At 51.1% G+C, this 18,605-nt stretch overlaps 1 protein-coding gene and 1 long non-coding RNA gene across 5 annotated transcripts in view; one reads left to right on the top strand and one right to left on the bottom strand.

The window, feature by feature from the left end:
• Ttc39a (tetratricopeptide repeat domain 39A) overlaps nucleotides 1-18,605 on the top strand; it is a 49,367-nt gene that overhangs the window by 654 nt on the left and 30,108 nt on the right. The window contains exons 1-2 of one of the 4 annotated variants that reach the window (XM_085686405.2): nucleotides 10,510-10,598; nucleotides 11,464-11,636. The exons of 1 other annotated variant lie outside the window; for it this stretch is intronic. Coding sequence is in view for 2 of the 3 variants with exons in the window: in XM_048453372.3 (XP_048309329.3) it covers nucleotides 10,095-10,180 (86 nt within the window). In the remaining variant the exon portion in view is untranslated. Of the gene's footprint in view, nucleotides 1-10,080; nucleotides 10,181-10,478; nucleotides 10,599-11,463; nucleotides 11,637-18,605 lie in introns of those variants that run through there. 2 more of the 4 variants (XM_048453372.3, XM_085686408.2) reach the window with 2 other exon arrangements.
• On the bottom strand, nucleotides 832-9,613 carry LOC146895136 (uncharacterized). Its single transcript, XR_015000881.2, has 2 exons — nucleotides 9,484-9,613; nucleotides 832-3,669 (listed from the first exon to the last, which is right to left on the bottom strand). It is a non-coding gene; the product is annotated as an uncharacterized LOC146895136 (long non-coding RNA).

Below are 18,605 nucleotides of genomic sequence, written 5' to 3'. Positions count from 1 at the left end.
AACAATCCTGACCTGATCTCCTCACAAGTCCTTCACCCTTGTACAGCTGCTGACTTCTGGCCATCTATCCTAAACCCCCCTAATTTGACAAGCCCCAATCTTAATTCTACATCTTCACCCGCAAACCCGTTCATCCTCCCATGTCCCCGCCTCAGTGAATGACACAGTCATCCACTGAGTTGCCCAAGCCTGACACCAGGGCGTCATCACTTACCCCTCCCTTCTCATCCCTTCCGTAGTCTCTGCATCCGTCTGATTTTTATCTCCAGGATGTCCTGGACTCTGCTAGACTGTTGCAGCAGTCCCTGGCTCTCCTGGTGCCTTGGGTCCTCCCCCTGCACGCATCCTTCTTAAGTACAAACCAGATGCACCTCAGTTTTCTACTTAAAGACTCTCCAAGGGCTTGGTGTATAGTTTGCTTAGCATGCAAGGTCCAGGACCTGGTGAGTTCAGGTTTGAAACTGGCCTGGATTATATAAATCCCTGTCCAGAAAGAAAGCTAGCACTCCCACCACAGCCTGTGGCGGCTCGTCTCCTGGAAACTGAGGTAGTGGCTGCTGTCTTGTAGCACTCCTGTTGGGCTGCAGTTGCTCAGCTCTGCCTGGAAGACAATCTCTCCACTCTTAGATACCTTATACAACTCAGTTGAGGTAGCCAGATGGTGGTGGCGCACACCTTTAATCCCAGCACTTGGGAGGCAGAGGCAGGCAGATCTCTGTGAGTTCGAGGTCAGCCTGCTTTACAGAGTATTCTGGGACAGTTGGGACTGTCCAACAGAGAAACCCTGTCTTGAAAAAAATAAGAAAATAAGGAAATCCCATCTGAGCCAGGTGGTGGTGGTGCATGCCTTTAATCCCAGCACTCAGGAGGCAGAGACAGGCAGATCTGAGTTCGAGACCAGCCTGGTTTTTACAGAGCGAGTTCCAAGGACAGGCTCCAAAAGCTACAGACAAACCCTGTCTTGGAAAAAAAAAATCCCACCTGAGTCACCATCTTTTTAAAATTAATTTATATTGTATTTATTTCTTGGGGAGTTAGTTGTGTGCCACAGTGCACCTGTGGGGGTCAGAAGACCATGTGGGTCCCAGGGAGAGAAGTCAGGTCAGCTTGACTGCAGGTGCCTGTGCCCACATAGCAATCTGGCGGTTCTGAGTCTTCAGGTCCAGGACACGTGCACCCTTTGCTCTCTTCATAGTTCTCACTCAGTCTCTCAGTACACGCTGTGAATCACTTGCCTTGTTTTAAGCATTGTATGAGACACTGTGGCCACAGTTCGAGTTCAGACACAGAGGCGTCTGCTCTTGGAGACCATATTCTCATAAAAGACTCCAACATAAACAAAAGTAGACCAAGGGAAAAAATAGGTGCTGCGTAAACTTTGCAGCAGATGGTGGATGCGGGCTGGAGAGATGGCTCAGTGGTTAAGAGCACTGACTGCTCTTCCAGAGATCCTGAGTTCAATTTCCAGCAACCACATGGTGGCTCACAACCATCTGTAATGAGATCTGGTGCCCTCTTCTGGCCTGCAGGCATTCACGCAGACAGAATATTGTATACATAATGTGTGTGTGTGTGTGTGTGTGTGTGTGTGAGAGAGAGAGAGAGAGAGAGAGAGAGAGAGAGAGAGAGAGAGAGAGAGATGATGGATGCATCATAAAAATGGAGCATGCTCAGAGCCTTCCAGAGTGAGAACAGGTTCATGTCAAAGCCAAAAGTATATCTGAGGAAGCAGAAAGGGGTTGGGAATCAAAGATCCGAGGAGCTCAGAGAAGTAGGTTGATTGCTGAGGAGGACAAGATGCCCCGACTGACATAAATAAGCTGGGTCGTGTCTGGGAAGATTTCTCCCTGTCTAGGCCCTGCCAGTGAGAATTCAGCTGCTCTCTGTTCTATGAGTATTGGATGCATGCACATTTCTTGTGTCATTGTGTGGAGAGACCAGAGGCAGGGAAACTGGAAGGGAGGCAGGTTGATGACCTAGGAGAGGGATGTTGCAAGGGGTGGGGCGGTGGAGGGGAGATTACGAGAACGGTGGGACTGGGAGAGAGAAAGTAAGCAGAAAGAGCAAAGATTTGGTAAAGCAACAGATCACAGAGTCACCGAGATAAAGGGCAGGGCTCTGGTCGAGTAGATGCCTCTGCATGGGTGGCCTGCCCTCCCGTGACTTCAGACTTCTGCAGTTGCTTGCAGACAGCATTGAGGCGTGGCTGGTGATGAGTAAATGCAGGTTCACTTCCTTCTTGGTGGAATGTTAGAAAATCTTCCATCCTAGATCTTTTCCTCGAACAGAAGAGATCTGGAAATTTTCAGGGGGCCAGAAGTGGCATTTTCCACAGGAGTGTTAGAGAAATGAATGGGACCGCCCTGGAGCCTGTACACCTTAACAGGGACATCGCCACCTACCTGACCTGAAATCTACTCCTTAGCCCAGCCCAACCACAGCCGCCAGGTATGGCACGTGCTGGGAAGAGGCCCCTGCTCTAGGCGTCAGCAGAGCCCTCAGGGCCTTGGGCTGCAAGGGTTTAATCTCATCCTTGGGCAGCGCTAGGAACTGCTGAGTTTCTACCCATTTTTCTCAGATTCTTCAAGTCGAGGTGACTCCCAGGCTTGTGATTAAGTCCTCAAGTTTCTATAGTGTTGACTGTTTTCCTTCTGGGATTCTGACCTCCCACGATGCTCTTAGAGACGGAGAGGCGACATGCTCCGTGTGCACCTCAGTCCCTGGTGACAGGTCATGAAAACATTGCCGAGGACGCTTTGTCCAGCCTCTGAGGGCAGGAGAACAGAAACATGGGACAGTGGGGAGCTTTTTTTTTCCCCTTGCTTCCTCGAGACAGTGTTTCTCTATGTATCTTTGGCTGTCCTGGAACTTGCTCTGTAGACCAGGCTGGCCTCAAATTCACAGAGATACGCTGACCTCTGCCTCCCGAGTGCTGTAATTAAAGGTGTGTGCCACCACGAGAAATAGGTTTTTGGGGTCACAGCTTGAGATCTGCCAGTACCCCTGAAAGATACTCCACTTTCAGGGGGTGCCTTGCTTCTCTGGAGCATCGTCACCTCACTTTCAGTGGCCAGCTCCTCTGTCTCCTAATGCTTGACTGATTCTTTCTGTAGCTCCCTGGCTACCAAGCCCTCAGACAGTACCCGAAAGCAGCATACCCAGAGACCGCACAGGCTTCTGGAAATCCTAACTTCGAGATAGCAAGTTTGACGTTGGAGAGGGTGTTAGACCTCCTTTGCTTGTTTGTTTGGTTGCCCTGAGTTTTCTTTTCGCTTTCAAGACAGGGTCTCATTGTGAGGCTCTCCCAGGATGGCCCTGAACTCTCAGCAATCCTGCCTGGGCCCTCCGAGTGCTGGGACTGTCGCTGGGTGACACCACACAGCTGCTATGCCTCTCTGTTTCCTCATCTGTCAAGGGAGGTGATGTCCTTGTTCAGCTCACATTTAGGCGATCGTGTGGGTGAGATTTTTTGGGTGTAGTTTCTGGCACGCCTAGGAAAAACAGTCTCAGAGCAAACGCCCCGGTCCTCTGGCTCTTACAGACTTTCTGTCCTGTCTTCCCCAGTGTCCCTGAGCCTTCGGTATGAGAGGGCATCGTAGATCATCCGCGGGGACGGGGCTCCACAGCTCTGCATCTTGATCCTTTGCGGTTTTCTGTAGTGGTCTCCGTCTGTTGCAAAGAGAAGTTTCCATGATGAGGACAAATGTCGAATGCAGTTAGGGATTATGCTGGTTTAGTAAAATGGTGGTTCTAGGTTCTCCCAGATCCATGACTAGCCCTGGGGAGCTGAAATGACAGTAGACATGCTAATGTGGATGGGGGGACGTCCAGGCGGCCTCAGCCCTACTCAGAAAACCAGGGGTACTTAGGGAACTGGAGAACTAGCCTTCCCCAGGGAAGAGCACACCAATTAGTTATCCAATACCAGATGGTCAGCACTGAAAATCATACCTATGAGTAACATTATACAGACTGAGCAGGTTGTACTTATGCATTTAGAAATTTATGTACATGATTACAATTAATGAAAAAATCATGAATTTGAAAGAGAGTAATGAGGGACTTATGGGAGTGTTTAGTGACTGCATTTGTATAGATCATCCCTGCTGGGATGGCTCTCAGGGCCCTTTGCTTTGCTTTGTGCACGCGCACGCACGTGTGTGTGTGTGTGTGTGTGTGTGTGTGTGTGTGTGTGCGCGCGTGCATGTATGTGCAAGTGCATTTCTCACATTATGGAAGTTGGGAAGCCCACAGGGCCAATCCTGTGTCTGGTGAAAGCCATCCTCAAGAGGGATGCTGCTCTCTGCCCTCGCTGGTGGCAGACGTGAGTCTCTCTTGGGCATATTATGTAAAAATTGCTTCTTTCCCTGTTGCTGAGATAGCACACTCTGACAGAAGCAACTCCAAAGTTTACTCCGGCTCACAGGTTAAGGGTGCAGTCTGTCCCAGCAGAGAAGTCAAGGCAGCAGAAGCTTCAAGCTGCAGGTCACATGGTGTCCACAGTCAGGAAACAGTGGGGACTGTGCATGTACCTGTGTGTGTGTGTGTGTGTGTGTGTGTGTGTACCTGTGTGTGCACGTGTGTACATGCATGTGTGTAAAGACCAAAAGTCAGCCTCAGATATTGTCCCTCAGGAGATGCCCTTTTTGTGTTTTGAGGCAGGTCTTTCACTGGGGCCTGGGGCTCCCTAAATAGACCAGGCTGGTGAGCTGGCAAGCCTGAGGAAGCGTCTTCCTGTTTCCTGTCTGCCTCCCCAGTACATGCCACCAGGCCTGGCTATTATTACTATCATTATCATTATTATACTTGTATGTGTGTATGTGTGTTACGCACACTTCTGGAGGTCTGAGGACAACTTTCTCGGGGGCGGGGGCAGATGAGGGGGATGGGGACAATGGGCTGCCCAAGTTATGGTAAACCCCTGCCTCAGCATCCCTGAGTGTTTGGGGTACTGTTCCAGGTTTACGGATAAAAGAGAGAGGTTTGGTGAGATGGGCACAGCTGACTCTCCAGCTTAAGTGCTATCTGTGGTGAGGGCACGTCTTGTCACACACGCAGACTGCATTCCCGTGACCCACATCTCCAATGCCCCCTTCCCTTCTCCCATTCTCTGTACTGGGATCCACTTGCAGCAGCCCCTCCTTACCCAAGAAAATTTTGCATGACCCCAGGTATGTAGGTCTATAAAACAGGTATGAAAATAAAACATTGACCGTTAATAAATCATAAAGACATTTATTTTAAAACAGTTCTTTAGCACACATGTAATTTTACTGTTTATTAAAGGTGAGCGCAAATTTGCACAGCAGTAAGGTGGATGTGCTCGTGTGTGTGTTTTCTGTTTATTTTATGTGTAATTTTTATGTGTAATGTTTTGCACGCATGTAGATATGTGCACCACATATGTGCCTGGCACCTGTGGAGGCCAGAAGAGGGTGTCAGATCCCCCGAGACTGGAGTTACAGACAGTTGTGAACTGTCGTGAGGGTGCCGGGACTTGAGTCTAGGTCCTCGGGAAGAGCAGCCGGGCCTGTTAACCACCGAGCCATCTCTCCAGTCCTGCATTTAACTTTTTGTTTGTTTGTTTGTTTGTTTTTGGGAGTTTTTGAGACAGGTTTTCTCTGTGTGGCCCTGGCTGTCTTGGACCTCGCTCTGTCGACCAGGCTGGCCTTGAGCTCACAGATATCTACTTGCCTCTACCTCCTGTGTGCTGGGATTAAAGGCATGCACCACAACACCCGACTTCATTTAACTTCTTAAAAGTGAAATTTAAGTTAGCAAACCAACAGAATTTTAAAATATTTTTATATTTATTTATTTTGAAATGGTTTCTCTGGGTAGCCCTGGCTGCCCTGGATTGCTCTATGTAGACTAGGCTGGTCTCAGACTCAGAGATCCACCTGCCTCTGCCTCCCAAGTTCTAGGATTAAAGGCAGGCCTGTGCCTCAACACCTGATTTTTTTGTTTATTTTTGTTTTGTTTCGTTTTTAAGACAAGATCTTACCTGTAGCCTAGTTTGTCCAGAACTCATTGTGTAGGTCAGAACTGCCTCAAACTTGGGCATTCCACTTATTTTGCCTTCCAAGTCCCAGGGTTACAGGCGTGAGTCCCCCCACACAGCATCAGCCAGTAGTGTTTGAAGCCATACATTCTAATACAACCTAACCCAAAGATGTATTAGCTTGATACTGAGGAATGATGGAGGGAAATACTGAAAGTCTTTGAGGAGCTATGGAGACGGCGCAGTGGTGCGTGTGCTTGCTGCGCAAGCTGGAGGAGCTGAATTTGAACCCCTAACAGTCATATAACAAGCCAGGCAAGGCTGCATGTGCCTGTAACCCCAGTGCTGGGCGGGGGGGGGGGGGGGAGGGATGTGTGGATCCCAGGAGCTTAGGTTCAGTAGATGGCAAGCAATAGCCAAGAACGCCAGGTCTCCTCTAGTCCCCCCCCTGTGCACATGCCGGCACACACACACACACACGCGTGGAGCACACATCCCCTTGTGTGTCATGATGAATCCATTATGTTTTCTAGAATAACGTTCCGTGCACTGCAGGAGTGCTGTGCCGCATGGCATGACAGCAAGGTGTGCGTGTGTGCTCAGAGCCAGGGCTGCCGTGAAACCACGTGGTGAGACATGGCCTAACGCTGCCAGAAACACCTTGGATTCATGACAGATTTGATTTTGAATTAATTTTTGTCACAATGCATTCAGAAGCCTTTTATTGTTGCCAAAATCCTTGCAACCCTCACATTCTGTTATGTAACTCCATGTGGGAGTGACAGCCTGCGAGGCTGTGCTGGAAGAGAGAAGCAACTCCTGCGGGTCGTCCTCTGCCCGCCACACAAGTGTGTGAGCCTACGTGTACATACACAAACACTGTACACACACAGACACACAGACACAGACACACACAGACACAGACACACACACACAGACACACACACACACACACAGACACACAGACACAGACACACACACAGACACACACACACACAGACACACACACACAGACACAGACACACACAGACACAGACACACACACACACAGACACACACACATACAGACACAGACACACACGCACAAACACACACAGACACACACAGACACACACACACAGACACAGACACACACACAGACACACACACATACAGACACAGACACACACACACAGACACACACACACAAACACACACACAGACACACACACATACAAATACAGACACAGACACACACAAACACAGACACAGACACACATTTTACATTGCAAAAAAGTTAGGCAGTGCTCGTGTACACCTTTAATCAATTCCAGCACTCGGGAGGCAGAGGCAGGCAGATCTCTTAGTTCAAGGCCAGCCTGGTCTACAGAGTGAATTCCAGGACAGCTAGAACTACAATGAAAACCCTGTTTTGAAAAACAAACAAACAAACAAAAAATCAGGAAACAGGCATCCTGTCAGGTGTGGAAGGGACTGGGCCTTGGGAAGCTCTCTCAAGTACTCCAGGCTCAGTTGTTGGCTCAAGGTGGGGCTGAGCAGGTGACCTGAGCTGCCCAGGGTTGATGAGTGGAAGCCAGGCCAGGACTCCGAGGGTCAGGAATGCCAGGTGACATCCTGCTGATGGTGGGTCTGGTTGCCTGGCTCCAGCCTCAGGACAACTGTGGTGATGGGGAGGGGTTCTGACTCTCCTGCTGACCTTACTTGTCTCATTTTCCCTTGTAAAGTGGGGAGAAGAGCAGAACCCAGACGCCATCCCCAGGCACTGGCGTTACCACCTGCTAGGCCCTCTCCACCACATGTGGCTTGTAAGAAACCTTTGCTGTGAGTCAGCCATTGCTAAGCTGGTCTCAGAAGGCGCTCTTACCTTCATGGCCATGCACCCACAAACACAGAAACACGGTGACAATCTGACCAGGCCCCACCCTGAGTGATGTCCGCGACAGTCAGACACACACAAACCTCTCTTCCTGCTCCTCCCCCTAGCTCACATAGACAGTGTCATGCAGAGGGGTCAGGGCTGGTTAAAGGAGGTAAGAGATGGGGGCCCAGGACCCAGCCAGGACTTCCTTGGAGAGGTGACATCTGAACTGATACAAGTTCTTAATAAAATCTGGCTAAACAGAATCAGAACTAATGGAGGTGAAAGCATCAGGACCTATCCACCTGACCTCTTACACTAGCAATCTGTTGTGTCTACCCAGCCCCTCGTGTGTGTGTGTGTGTGTACGCGCCCACGCGTTTCTGTCTTGTATAACTTCGATGGCCTGAAAGCCCTGAAGTAGCTGAGGGTGACCTTGAATTCCTGAGCCTCCTGCCTCTACCTCTGCCTCCCAAATGTTGAATTACACATAGGTGCCATCATGACTGGTTCTGTCTTTTTATTTGAAAACCAACCTCTCAATGATAAGCTTCTGGCTCCACCCCTGGTTACACGGATGAATGGAGTGTGTGTTCTGGGCAAAAGGAACAGCACATGCCAAGGCCTGGGGACATGACTGTGCAGGGCATGAGGCAGGGCTTCATCCAGGACTTGTCTCTATGCTTGTGCGCTCTCTCTCTCTCTCTCTCTCTCTCTCTCTCTCTCTCTCTCTCTCTCTCTCTCTCTCTCTCGTCTTTCCAGAACCACAGACTCCAGCTATATCATCAGGGTGCCCCAGCACACTCCCATGCCTTTGTCTACATTGGTCTCTCATCCAGCACACCTGCTCCCTACTTCATTAATAACCCACCTGTCAAGGCTCAGCTCTGTTTCCCATCTGCTCCAGAGAGACCCTCACTCCACGTACCACACATGTGCATGCGCGTGCAAATACACACACACACACACACACACACACACACACACACACACCCTCATCTGGATTCCTTATATAACAGTTGCTGGTGGAGGTCATTATGGTCAGCTTCTTGTATGTGAGGCTACCAGATCTGGGCTGATTTTCACACCGCAGTTTCTGGCCTCAGCTCACACAGGGCCGCATAAGAACTCACAGCTGGGTGTGGGGGATGACTCAGTAGCTAGGAGCACTGGCTGCTCTTCCACAGGACCAGGGTTCAATTCCCAGCACCCACATGACAGCTCACCATTGTCTATAATTCCAGCTCCAGGAGTTTCCAAGACCTTCATACAGATACACATGCAGGCAAAACACCAATCCACATAAAATAAAAATAATTCAAAACAAAACTCATAGCCTTTCCAGGCAGTCTATTTTTGTTGTTGTTGTTCAAGACAGGGTTTCTCTGTAGCTTTGGAGCCTGTCCTGGAACTAGCTCTTGTAGACCAGGCTGGCCTCGAACTCATAGAGATCTGCCTGCCTCTGCTTCCCTAGTGCTGGGATTAAAGGGATGCACCACTACCACCAGGCTCCAGGCGGCCTATTTTGATGTGAACTACAATCCCCCCCCCCCCAAGACACTTCTCCCTGCTCCTAATGTGAACCTGCCTGACTCCTCTGGGATCTGGTCCAAGTCCTTCTCACCATGGCTGCATCTGAAGGCTGTCTTCTCCTGGCTTCCTCTTGTGACATCCTGGAGCTCAGGGCCAATCCGGGGCAATTGGAATCTGTCCTCCTGTCCCTTGCCTTTGTAAAGGAACAGCTCTAATCTAATGGCAGCCACGTGTTATGATGAGTCACAGTTAAGAGCATCTGGGGCCCAGAGATGGTGGCCCGTTAACTCTTAATGGGCCAGAGCTCTCTGTTAGATCATGTAGGCTTCTTCGGAGTCTGCAAAGCCACCCCAGGTCTGGGTGCATAGTGGGCATCTGGGGACTGACTCACTCTAAGAGTGAGAGGGGAGGACACCGAAGGGAGAGGGGACTGAGTATGAGCTCTGGAGTTAGGAGGGCTGAGTTGCAGTTCCCGCTTGCCACTTATTGGAGTAGCTCAACACAGGTCACATGGACTCAACTGCCCCAATTTCCACATCTGGACAATAGCAATTGTAGGGATTGTTTGAGAGGGGAGTGTGAGCTGCCTGCTAGCGGTGAGCACTAACCCGCGTAATTTCCTGCCTTCTGGTCTCTTGCAAAACACTGCCCCCCCCCCCCCCGCGCGCCGTCCCCTCCCCTCCTGTTGGACAAGTGGTTAGAATGAATGAATGTCCACGCCTGACTGCAGAAGCTAGACTTTCTCTGCTCAGATGGCGGGGCAATGCGGCTGGACCGCGAGAGCTCAGGTGCGGGGCGCGCGGGGACCGGGAGCTGTTGCCTAGGGGAGGCGGAGAAGAGGCGGAGAATGTTCCCGGCCCCACGGGTGGAGAAGTCCGCAGTTCCTTTAGTTGTCTGCGCCACTGCTCTGAGGCCCCGGCCGCGCCGACCTTAAGCGCAGGGGTCTCACCTGGCCAACGCCTGGGATTGGAGGGGTGGGATGCCGGGTGGAGGGGGCGGGCGCTGAGCAGCCAGGGCGCGGCCATGGCCCCACTGCGCGGGTGGGCAGCCCGAGACCGGCCCGGCCCCGCCGCCTTCCCCGCCCCCCGGCGCGCCCCTCCCCGGCCGCCGCGTCGCGGGGATCCGGCCGCAGCACCTGGGCCGCGCCTGGCGTCAGGCGCGCGCAGCGATGACCACGGCTGGTGGCCCAGGAGCCCTGCCCGGGGGGTGAGTGGCCGAGGCAGCCTCGGGGCGCGGGCCGTGCGGGGTGGATGCCGCGGGACCTCCCAGGAGGAGCCCCAGGACCGCACTGCGGCTCCAGCCGCTGGGCAGCCCGCGCCCGGCTGCCTCCCGGGGACCCTGGCTCAGTCACTGTCCCTCTGGGTCCCAACTTTCTCTCCCTCCTTGTGGAGTGTGCATCCGTGGGGTGGGCCTTGTTACGATCAACCCTCCTTACAGATGAGGAAACTGAGGCATAGTTCTTAAGTGACTTGTCCTCCATTATCCAGGAGGTAAGAGTGGGGAGTGAAATTTGAACACAGCATCCCCTTTAGGGTTGTTCAAGGTGTTTGAAGGGCTCTAAGTGTGCTCTGGCCCGGGATATTGGGTTTAGCAGGAACCTTGGTTGTCAAGGTGGGTATTGTCACTATCAACATGGCTGTCTTGGTCAGCCCCACCCCCACCCCCACCCCGCCGAAGTCACGGTCAGACCCCTACATTGTCCCCAGGCACTGCCAGCTGCTTTCTGGAGACAATCAGCGGCTCTGCTGTTCCTGGGTCTCAGTGCTTGAGGCTAGTTGCTGGTCTCCCTGGCTGTGGGAGGTTGCTGGGCAGATCCTGCTCAGGTGAGCTGGGAGGGGTGCCCGCCCTTGGAGATCAGAACAGGGACAATATTTGCCAAGGGCCTGAAGCCTGGCAGGTGAACAGGGAGGAAAGGAGTCTGGTGCCACAGGACAGCTGGAAGCCTCCCCGGGGCCCGCTATGGTAGTATGGGTCTGAGAACTTGGAAGTTTGGTGCTGGGGACACGGTGGCCTGGAGGAGGGCCACTCTTAAGTTTCCCTTCCTCATTTCTGCTGTATAACTTTGGTCAAGGCCTTCACCTCCCTGACTTCGACTTCTGGCCCCTCCTTTGGAAAACACAAAGTGGCTGGGCTAGCTGTGCCCTCCCTGCTGAGGACTGATGGCCTCACTTCTGGAGCTTGGCCGGGTACTTTTCTGCACAACCCCGATGAGCACCGTGTACAAGAACAGTGGTTTTTCAGAAGGTAGATACCGAGCAAGGCTTCCGTCCACGAATCCCAGACTTCCGGGCTTCCCCTGGCTCACACATCCACATCTACGCTTGAGTCCCTGGAATGGCCCTGGGCATCTCCAGCCCTGTTCTAAGCTTCCAGTCAGCACAAATCTCTAGCACAAACAGAACAACTGTCTTCTTGTCTGCCTGAGGGCCCACTCTTTGATGCCACATAGGTTCATCTGTCCATTCCCTGTCCCAGTCAGTGTTATCCTTGCGGGGTTTGAGCAGAAGAGCCCCAAAGCAGAATCATCTCCCCCTCCACCACAGACACTTAGTCACTCAGCAGACAGTCAGACCTCGTCTAGGTCTAACTCTGGGAAAAAAGGGTCAAGTCTCAGATTTCCACCATATAACAATAATTTCTTGGTAGTGGCAATGGGGTGGGTTGAGACAGCGCCTCATGTAATCCAGGCTACCCTTGCATTCTCTATGTTGCTGAGGATGACCCTGAACTCCTGATTTCCCCAACTCTACCTCTCACCAGGTGGGACTACAGGGCTATGCTACCATGCCCAGCTAAAAAGTTATGAAATGTTTTTAAGGCTTCCGAGGATATATAAATAATTTTCAAAGATATTTTTGTTTTTAAATATATATGTGTGTGTATAAAGAGAGAAAACGTCCAGAAGAGGGCATCAGATCCTCTGTGCCTGTAGTTATAGGCAGTTATGAGCCACCTATGTGGGTCCTGAGAACCAAACACATTCTTAACCACTAAGCCACTTCTCCAGTCCTTATGGTAACTAATAAAATGGAAGCCAGGTGGTGGTGGCACACACCTTTATTCCCAGCACTTGGGAAACAGGGGCAGGTGGATCTCTGTGAGTTCGAGGCTAGCCTGGTCTGCAGAGCGAGTTCCAGGATAGCTAGGGCTGTTACACAGAGAAACCCTGTCTAGAAAACAAACAACAGCAATAATCATAAAGCTGACCCCATGTTCTTGTCACGTTATGTTGCCAGACATTAACCCTGTGCCCACATACTTTATTCTGTACTTAAGGGAGAAGTCTTGTTAGCGTTGCAAAGCCCTCGTGGAACCTCCCTCCTGCCTTCCCTCTCCAGAGATAACTGCCAGCCGGAATCTTGGGTTTATCATTTTCTTTTTTTTAAAATTTTGTGATTTATTTATCCTTTTATTTTATGTGCATTGGTGTGAAGGTGTCAGGTCCCCTGGAACTGGATTTTTAGATAGTTGTGTGCTGCCACGTGGGTGCTGAGAATTGAACGTGGGTCCTCTGGAAGAGCAGTCAGTGCTCTTAACCGCTGAGTCATTTCTCCATCCCCTATCATTTTCCATTTTTATCCTCCTGCTGAGTATAGGAAAATCAAAAAAAAAAACCATCCAGTTTGGGGATGGGGAGGTATTTTGTTGTTGTTGTTGTTGTTTGTTTGTTTTTTCCTGAGACAGGGTTTCTCTGTATATCTTTGACTGTCCTGGAACTCACTCTGTAGACCAGGCTGGTCTTGAACCCGCAGAGATTCACCTGCCTCTGTCCCCCAAGTGCTGGGATTAAAGGTGTGTGCTTTTTGTTTGTTTGTTTACTTCTCTAAAGTTTGGGTTTGTGTGGTTTTGCCTTCTTGGTCCCACAGGCTGGTCCCTGTCATCCTGATACCTGCTTCATCACCCTGTGTAAAGACTCCATTTATTTACTCACCTTGTTAGACATTGGGGTGGTTCCCCGTGTCCTGCTATTCAGACACAGAGTATTCCTGTATAGCTGTCTTTTGCCTCTGTGGTGCCCCTCAAGGGTTACTGGTGAACACTCTAGCACCGCCTCCCTTTGTTTCCTTCTGTTCGGATCTCACTGTGTAGTCCTTGTCTGGCCTCAGACTTCAGATCCTTCTGCCTCAGCCTTTCTGAGTGCTGGGACAGTAGGAGTGCGCCACCACTCCTGGCTTGGTCCTTTACAAAATCAGCCGTGCTTGGTGAGAGAATTGACAGCAATGGAAAAGAATAACCACACTGGGTGGAAATGGCGCACCCATTTAGGCAGGTGAATCTCTGTGAGTTTGAGGCCAGCCTGGTCTACAAAGTGAGCACCTGGACAGCCAGAGCTGTTACACAAAGAAACCCTGTCTTCAAAAACAAAAACAAACAGAAAAAGAATAACCGGTAATAGTTCATGAGTACTTCCCGTACTTTTCTCACAACCCTGGGATGTAGGGACCGTTAGGCCCATTGTATTGGCAAGGAAATAGAGGCTTGTAAGGCTGAAGAACTTTCTGCTGGCTGGGGTGGAGCTCAGTTGTATGGTACGTGTCTAGCATGCACAGAGCCCTGGGTTTGATCCCCTAGCACGGAATAAAGCTGGGCATGATGGAACATCCCTGCAGTCCCAGCCCGTGGGAGGTGGAGGCAAGAGGATGGAGCTCATCCTTGGCTGCACAGTGAGTTCCAGGCCGGCCTTCCATGTAAGAGATCCAGTCCAGTCTCAAAAGACGAAAGCACAAAGTCTTTACCAGGTGATCAAGAGACTGCAGAGCTACATCAGCCCTACCAAGGCTGTCTGCTTTCAAAGCACTAAGAGACCTTGGCGTGTTAAGTCGTGTCTTGGAGTACAGGCTGTATGTAGCTAAGGGCCGCAGGAGTGTGGGGCTTTGAATGAAACCTCTTGAACATACTGGAAGCTTAGAAAGGTCAGTTAAGAGCCACAACCCCCTGTAGATACCCACTGCATTCTTTGAACTAGAGTACCGCACCACCAAAGGGCAGAGCAGAGATTAAAATCCAGGCCTGGCTCCAGTCTGCTCCCTGAGTGACTGTCCTGGCTGAGGTTAGGGTCGGTCTCCCAGTGACTTTGTTGCCAGCCCAAGCCCATGACACAGGGAGATGAGAAGGGAGGAGGAGTGGCTCCAGCTGCCTCTCTTCTACCCCCCCCCCACCCCGCAACTTGCTTCTCACTATGGCCTCCTGTGTGAGCATGTATGCAGGGAGGGGGGTAGGGGTAGGGGGTGAACGTGTATGTATCTGAATGGGACATCCTTGTGCCACAATGGAGGTCTCCAACTCAGTGCCCACACATCCTCTCCATCCTTTGCCCATGCCTGAATGTCTTTAAGGCACAGCAGAGAGGCCGGCCATCACCACAAGGATGTAAGTTGGCAGAACAAGGTACCCTGGGACAGAAAGGCCTGGATGGACTTGGGGCCTCCTTCCCAGCCAGGGCAGGGGAAGCCTGGGGAAAGCCCTGTGCTTTGCCCCTGCAGAAAAGCCCTGGGAGGAATTGCCCACACTGCTGTCTTCAAGCTTATCTGTCAAAGGCAGATAAGAGCTCAGCTGGGAGGAGGATTGAGCAAAATCATACCACGGCTAATTTAGATAAACCTTGAGTGATCTCTTGGTGGATGGAGTGGCTGTCACTGCCATTAATCCCATAGGAGTCTTCCTGGGCTCCCCGGCCAGGCCCTGCCTCATCTCTCCTTCCAGAAGGCTTTCTGGACTGTCTTCAGCCTGCTGGGCCTCAGAACCATCTTGTGGCACTGCCAGACCTTTACCCGCTCTGTTCCCTTTATAGATTACTTTCTCTGCCCTGGGTTCAGGGCAGTGCCATCTGGCTGAGATACCTTCCTGTGCCCAGGCAGAGTTAGGGCCTCTTCAGTCCCAATGCTTTCTACAGCCACAACCCTGTTAACTGTGGCTGACACTGCTCAGGAGCCTTCAGAAGACTGAGCCTCTCAAGGGCAAGGTTCCAGTCTGGGGTCACTCTGTTCCCTGAGCCCAGACTGAGCAGCAACCACGAGAGAGAGCTCAGTCAGTGTGGTGGGAGGGAAGACAGAGAAAAAATGGGTTCAAGGCTATCTCTAGCGTAAGGGGCAGGGTGGGGGGGGTCATTGTAGGGAGGGGTCACTGTAGAGAGGGAGTCACTGTAGGGGAGGGTCACCGTAGACCTTCCTCGCTTCAGTTAGGACAAAGAGGTGCCGTGTGTCTTTCCCACTTCTCCTTGGGATGTGGCGAGGGGTAGGATGTTGGCAAAAATGAGAAGCAGGCTTTTGCCTCTGCACTTGCTGGATGTGAACCTCTTGATTCCTTGATGGATACTGACGTAGGCGGAAACTGAGGTTAGAGCCCAACCCTTGACTCTGTGGTCTCCGCCAAGTCAACTTGGCCTCTGTGGCTCTGTTTTCTCACCTGCAGTGTGATAATCCCCATGTCACAAAGCCCTTCGAGGGTACAAACGAAGAATGTCATTGAGTACTCGTGGCATGGTGCTTGCAGCTTCCTAGTTAATTCGCACGGCAGAGATGAATGGGTTGGACACTGGTTGCTAGGCTGGGCCCTGAACACAAAGGAAGACAGGCCTGCCACGCTCCATGAGAGAAAGGCCAGCCTGCTTTGGGTGAGGCCTTTTATGACCGTGGAAAGGAAGTGGGTCTTTGCTCTCAGAGACATGAGAAGCCATGATGGATTTGTAGTCTGTGCTTTCAGAAGGAATCCGTGGCTGTTAAGACAGGGCTGGGTTAGAAGGGTGAGTGTTTCCAAAAGTCTGCCTTCAGAATGATTTCCTGAGGGCAGGGTGGGTTCCACCAGGCACCCTCTAAAATGCCCATCTGAACCTCTTGACAGTCCCAGGTCCTCCCTAGCGGTGGGAGCTGGAGGGTGACTGGAAACAAGCTGTGGTCACTGGTACCTTTGAGACTCAGGAACCTCTGGTGGACACTCAAGGCAAGGGAGGGAGGTTTGGGGCTTGCTCAGCTTGAAGACCCAAAACCCAACCTCCTTCCTCTGCATTTAAATAGGGACCCCTGGGGTTCCAGCCTCAGTGAACAGGAGGGGGCGCGGCTGGGAAGCATCTGCCCATTTCTCTAAAATTGACAAACATTGGTTGATTTTCCTGCAAGAGCTGGAAATCCACTTTACCTTTGAGGACCTTAAAGGAAAATAGTGATTTTTTTTTTTTTACAGCCCCAGGGTGGCAGCACCCAGGGAATCTGGCCAAAGTCAACAGAGTCCTTTCTGAAGGGATGGATGGGTCCTCATCCCAAGGTCCCTTTTGGAATTACTCAAATATGAGTTACCAATAAAAGTACAAAACACACAAGGAAACAAGCCACTGTGAGTGACAGGCACCAGAAACAATAATTAGCAGCATTATTTTCTCCGAGGATCTAAAATGCTAAATTAATATATAATTAGTTGTGTTTACGATGTGTGAAGAAGTTGAAGCTGAATCGGAAACAGTAAGCTGGGAACCAGTGGCTGTCTAAAATAACTGACCAGATTTGAAAGAAGAATCTAGTGGAATTTCTGGAAATGAAAACCACAACCAACATGAAAAACCCAGCAAGCAACTAGCAAGTTCCACACCCACAGAGGAACTAGCACAGTGAATGCCCTGCGAAGGGAGCAGGGAGCTGTATGTTAAGGGGATCCCTAAAGGAAGTGCTCAGCCTGTAACCCCAGTTCTTGGGAGACTGGGGCAGGAGGGCTGAGCTGAGTGTTTGAGGCCAGTTTGGATCGCTGTCTTAATCGCTTTCTTCTTTTAGGTTTACTTATTTTATCTAAATGAATGTCTTGCTGACATCTATCTATGTGCCTAGTGCCTGCAGAAGTCAGAAAGGGGGCTCTTCCCCCTGGAAGGGAGCCATCATGTGGGTGCTGGAAATTGAGCCATGGTCTTCCGCAAGAGCAGCAAGTGCTCTAAACTGCTGAGCCACCTCTCCAGGCCCTACCTTAGTTTCTTTTCCTGTTGTTGCAATAAAATAACTCTGATAAGAGCGGTTTAAGAAAGAAAGGGATTATTCTGGGTTTGCAGTCCCTGGGCGATGCTGTCTGTGATGCTGGGGAAAGTGTGGTATCAGGAAGCTGGCTGCCCACATCACATCCACACTTAGGAAGCAAAGAATGGACAGGAAACAGAGCTGGACGATAGGGCCTGAAGGTCACCCCTAGAGCTGGACTGTAGAGCCTGAAGGTCACCCCTAGTGGTCCATTTCCCTCAGGAAAACCCCATTTCCTAATGGATTCACAACCTCCCTAACCAGCACCACCAGCTAGGGACTGAGTGTTCGTATAAGAGCCCATAGGTGACATGTTACATCCAAACTACCAGAACTCCATAGTAAGACCCTGTCTTAAAAGACAAGGGTGGGCAAGATGACTCAGCAGGTAAAGAGGCTTGCTGCCAAGCCTGAGGATCTGAGTTCGATGCCTGTGACATACAGGGAAGGAGACGACTGTCTCCCACAAGTGGTCTCCACACATGGCGTATCTATCAACTTGGAAAAGGTCTTTATCATTTAAAATACAAGTACCAAAAACCACCACCGATAAATGGATGCAGAACCTAAGAGATGGAGGAAGGGTACCTTGCGGAACATGAAATGTGATATGAAAGGGACTAAGACTGGGTAAGGAGGTCCCAGAAGAGGAGAAGGGAGCTTTCCTAGCAGACTTGGGTCACCGTGACAGCAGCTTGGCCCAGAGGCCCGCAGACGCAGACAGGTGGGTGAGCGATGAAGCCCAGGGAGAGGGGTGGGTCAAAGATGGCTATCAGACTTCTGGCGTGAGAAACTGGGTGGAGGTGTGTTACTCATTAAAGTGGCAAGGCTGAGAGGGAACAGGCTAGGGAGAAGGTGCAAGAGGCAAGCTTTGACTGCTTCTCAGTTTGCCTGGGAGGATCCGCTGCCGGGCCTCCGGGTAGGTGTGGGGCTTAGCCTAAGTGGAGAACTTCTTTCCACTGGGGTTTGAAGATCAGGGTTTTCTCCAGCGGTGTGGCAAGCTTCTATAAGAACCTCCTTCTAGTGTACACCTTTAATCCCAGCACCCAAGTGGATGGATCTCTGTGAGTTCCGGGCTATCCTGATCTACAGAAAGGGATCCAGGATAGCCAGGGCTACATAGAGAGACCCTGTCTCAAAAAACTAACACGACTTCTTTTATTCAAATCAGACTCCCGGAGAAGTGGCATTTTCATTTTTCCGAAGGGAAAGTTGAGAC

Source organism: Myodes glareolus, chromosome 3 (assembly GCF_982192425.1).
Source record: "Myodes glareolus chromosome 3, mMyoGla1.1, whole genome shotgun sequence".
NCBI classification, from domain to species: Eukaryota; Metazoa; Chordata; class Mammalia; order Rodentia; family Cricetidae; genus Myodes; species Myodes glareolus.
The sequence above is the reverse complement of the archived record's forward strand: the minus strand, read 5'-3'. Positions and strand labels throughout refer to the sequence as shown.